At 63.0% G+C, this 3,889-nt stretch overlaps 1 protein-coding gene across 1 annotated transcript in view; it reads right to left on the bottom strand.

The window, feature by feature from the left end:
* Nucleotides 1-3,889, bottom strand: part of LOC103917177 (guanine nucleotide-binding protein G(i) subunit alpha-2-like) — a 7,856-nt gene that overhangs the window by 2,527 nt on the left and 1,440 nt on the right. Inside the window, 3 exon segments of the mRNA XM_009324286.1 lie at nucleotides 2,267-2,427; nucleotides 2,795-2,936; nucleotides 3,116-3,158. Of these exon segments, the coding sequence (XP_009322561.1) occupies nucleotides 2,267-2,427; nucleotides 2,795-2,936; nucleotides 3,116-3,158 (346 nt within the window).

Here is a 3,889-nt window from a genome sequence, read left to right as displayed (position 1 = left end):
TGGGGCTGGGGGGCTCCCCCCGTTCCCCCAGCCATTCACACGGGGGAAACAGCAAGAGGAAAGCCTTCACTGCTATGGCAACTGGCCGCAGCGCCGGCGGAAACAATCGTTGGCGCCATGCCATTTATAGTCAAAAAACACAAAGGGCCGGCGTCCTGGAAGGAAGCAGGAGGCAGGCAGCCGGAGGGACGGGGAGCAGCATGGCCGGGGGGCTGCTGCCCACCCCCAGGCCCCCAGGGGGAGCGGCATCGCCTTCCCTGCTGCCTGCCCGGCACTGCCAGACCCAGCTCCCAGCAGCAGTGGTGGCTCAGTCCCCAAGCAGCCACCGGGACCAGCCGAGGGATACCGGGTGGATCAAGGCAGGTTTCGATTTCTCCAGCTCACGTTGCTTTAATTAGGTTATTATAAACGGGCTCTTTTAAGCAAATTAGGCTTGCGCTAATTAAGGCCTTTGCAGCCCCATAATCTGGTGAAAGCCAGATTACAGTTCGCAAGGCCACGGGGATCCTCAGCTCCGATGGCAGCGCGGCCGCTCGCCAGCTCCCGGGAAGCCCTCCGGCATGCCAGGGCATAGCTGGAGCCGTGGGTGCCCCGGGACCCTGCTGCGGGTGCAAGGGCGGGGGGGCCGGCATGCCGCCGCCGCCTCTGAGCAGCTCGAAAACAGCCGGAAACACACGCGGCCTCCGGCTGACAAAAAAACAGGAAACACCGTGGCAGGGCCGCGCGCGGCACTGGCAGCACTCGGACCTCACGCCCAGCCCCGGGGTGCCGGCGAGCTCCCGCCCCGGCACTCTGAGTTCCGGGCGCCCCAAGGGGCTGCAGAGGAGGAGGCTGGGGGCTGCTGCAGAGGGCTGGTGCATGGGCAGCCTGCGTGCCAGGCATGGCACGGGGCTCCTCATCCCCAGGGTGCCCTGTGCCGGCGGCACCACGGGTGGAGCACCATCCCTGCAGGGATGGACGGGGCATCGGCTATTGCACCAGCACCTCCGCAGGGCCAGAGAAAGGCTGGAGCAACAGCTCAAGGGGGCTCCTAATTAATACCTGTCCAACCCCCGTAACGTGCCAAACGCTCCATAAATGCACTTACGGCGATACTCGATTTGCAGACACTTTGCAGATGTATTTGCTCGAACGGTGCATGGGAGCTGCCAGGCATCTGCCGGGTCTCCCATGCCTCCAAACCAGCACCCACGGCACAGCACAGCACCGCCGGGGAAATGCCGGTACTGGCTGGGGAGCGATGGGGCTGAGTGGGACAGGGGCCAGGGAGGGCGGGTGGGTGCCAGGCAGGAGGAAGCGAAAGCTGTGGGCGCCGGAGGAAAGCGCCGGCAGGAGCTTCTCCAGGGTCGGTGCTTGCCGGGAGCTTTCCTGCAACCTTTTCCCCCAGCGACCTCAGTGCAGAAGAGGGACACGCCAGTGCCAAGCGGGAGGGGACGGCTGGACTGGCACGCAGGGGGACCAAGCAGCTCCCAGGATTGCGGCGAGTCCCAAGGGTGCTCAATCCCTGGCGGGGCCAGCCTTGGTGGGGGTTTCCCAGCACACCACGAGCTCCCCCCAGCCCTGCTTTACCATGAGGGGTCTGGGCAGAGAGGGTAGGAGGGCACCGTGCGAGCTGAACGCAGCCTCAGCCGCACCACCCTCTTCAGCAATCATACTTTAGGTAGATTAACTTATTTATTAAATCCCTTCAGGCATAAACCCAACCAGATGCAGGCAACTTATCTACCTAAACACTAGTTTGCTGGCTAATATGCTAGTATAATGCCAAGTCTTTCCATATAAACTCAGTTAAAAAGCCTTTTGAAAAGCCCCTTGTGCATCCTACTCATCCTGTTCAGACATAAGGGTACCCAGTGCTTTCTTTGGGGCTTTTTCTTTCCTTCATGGCCCCCATGAAGGGCCATGAGGACGGGCAGGACCCCTGGCTGCGCTCACATGGGGGGAGCCATCTCAGGGACGCCAGGGGAGAGCATCCCCCGGGAAAGGGCAGTGGGCACAGAGCAATGGCAGGAGGGGGATGCCCCAGTGCCCCCCTTCCGGGGGACGCAGCACCCCGCCAGACGAGGAAACACCTTTCAAAACATCCGCCTTCCCAGTTCTGCTCCGGCTCAGCCCCAGCGCCAGGCGGGAAGTGGCAGCACCAGCCCCCAAGCCTGGCAATGGGGAACAGCAGCCCCCAGGGGGATTTCCTGTCGCTCAATAAAAGCGACGTGGCCCACGGGGCTTGGATCCAGCCGAGCTGGGGGAAAGGAGCAGGGCTACTCACTAGGCAGCAGAGTCGTTCAGCTGGTACTCTCGGGAGCGGTTAAAACAAGCCTGGACCCCGTTGTCAGCCCACAGCCTCCGGATCACGTTGGCCAGGTCCTCCGGCATGATGCCCTGCTCCTCGGCGGTGCAGGAGAGTGCGAAGAGCTGCCGAGCGTCATCCTGCAGGGAAAAAACAGGACTCGAGCATCGGCACGGGGTTATCAAAGCCCACTCTGCCCCAAAGGACCTGACCGGAGTCCACCATGTCCCACCTGGACAGCAAGGCAGGAGCTCCAACAGTGGATGGGGACAAGACCCAAGGAAAGCAGCGGGACCCCCACCCCTGCACCCATCGGGAGCCCTGCCAGGGTTATGCTTTGGGTCCCCCCATCCTCAGCACCAGGGACAGGAGGTCACAGCCCACCATGGAGCAGAGGGGCTTGGGCAGGGCTACCCTTAATCCTGGTCCAGCTTTGGGTGCATCTGTTTTTGCCACCCAAGGACCCCCCACCCCTGTCAGGCGCAGCAGGAGCAGGAGGGCACCCACCGCTCTGGAGGAGTCTCCAAAGTCAATCTGCAGGTTCCCCATCGCCTTGATGATGGCCATGATGGACTGGATGGTGTTGCTGTAGACCACGGCTTTGTACTGCCGGCACTCCTCCTCCGAGTAGCCATCCTCATGGATAATCCTGGGGCAGGGAAGAGACACAGGCAAGGTCAGCCCTTTGTGGGGCACCCCAGGGTGCTGCCCCCCACCCATGCTCTGCGGCAACACTGATGGGAGCTTTCCCCGGCCGCCATCGGCTTCGTAGCCCGCAGCCGAGGTCTGCATGGTGTCGGCCGCAGCAATGGTGCAGGGACCACTCACTTCATCTGTTTGACGATGGTGCTCTTCCCAGACTCACCGGCACCTGCAGAGAAACGAGAAGGCCGGACAAGCAGTGAGGTGCTGCCCAAAGCCGGGGACCCCCACCCTACTGGGATGCCCCCAGCCCAGGGAGGGAGGGCAGCAGGCGCCTCAGCCATTGGAGAAGAGCTCCCAGCGTTGGCCAGAGCAGATGCTTGGATGGGCACTGGGAATGTCAGGGCCAAGAAAGGGGCAGGAAAAGGGGAGCCTGGGGGGACCTTGCAATAGCTCCCAAGGGGAGAAATGACACCTGCTCTGGGCCAGGAAAATGGCATCAATGCACTGATGTTTGCCCCGTGGTCCCGGCACGCTGCAGCCGAGACAACTGGCAGCCCTGGCTTCGGCTGAGCTTGGGGACCCCCTGCAATGGGGGGCTAAGCCCTGCCCATCACCTGCCATCACAGTTCAGGCAGAGCCTGAGCTTAGCTGCTGCATCCTGCATCCCTGTTGTGCCGGGGGACAATGGAGCGCCAGCCTCGCCACGCGCCCACAGCTGGAGCCGGCAGCGGCCAGGACATGGAGATGCTCGTGCCACCAGGTACGGGCAGGGGGGCGGACACCCAAAGCCGAGCACCCTGGGAACTTGGGAAGAAGCTGCCACCTCCGCCAGCCGGCTCAAGCGCCTCCCAGCGGGATCAGCAGCCCCCAGGTTGCTTTTTAAATAGCGCGCACTTTCCAGCCGGCTGGGGCCCGCGCCCCAGCCAGGCTGCGGAGGCAGCTGACAGGAGGGAAAAA

This window comes from Pygoscelis adeliae, unplaced genomic scaffold (genome assembly GCF_000699105.1).
Source record: "Pygoscelis adeliae isolate BGI_AS28 unplaced genomic scaffold, ASM69910v1 Scaffold1265, whole genome shotgun sequence".
Taxonomy (NCBI): domain Eukaryota; kingdom Metazoa; phylum Chordata; class Aves; order Sphenisciformes; family Spheniscidae; genus Pygoscelis; species Pygoscelis adeliae.
Note: the sequence above shows the minus strand (reverse complement) of the source record. Positions and strands in the feature narration are given on the sequence as shown.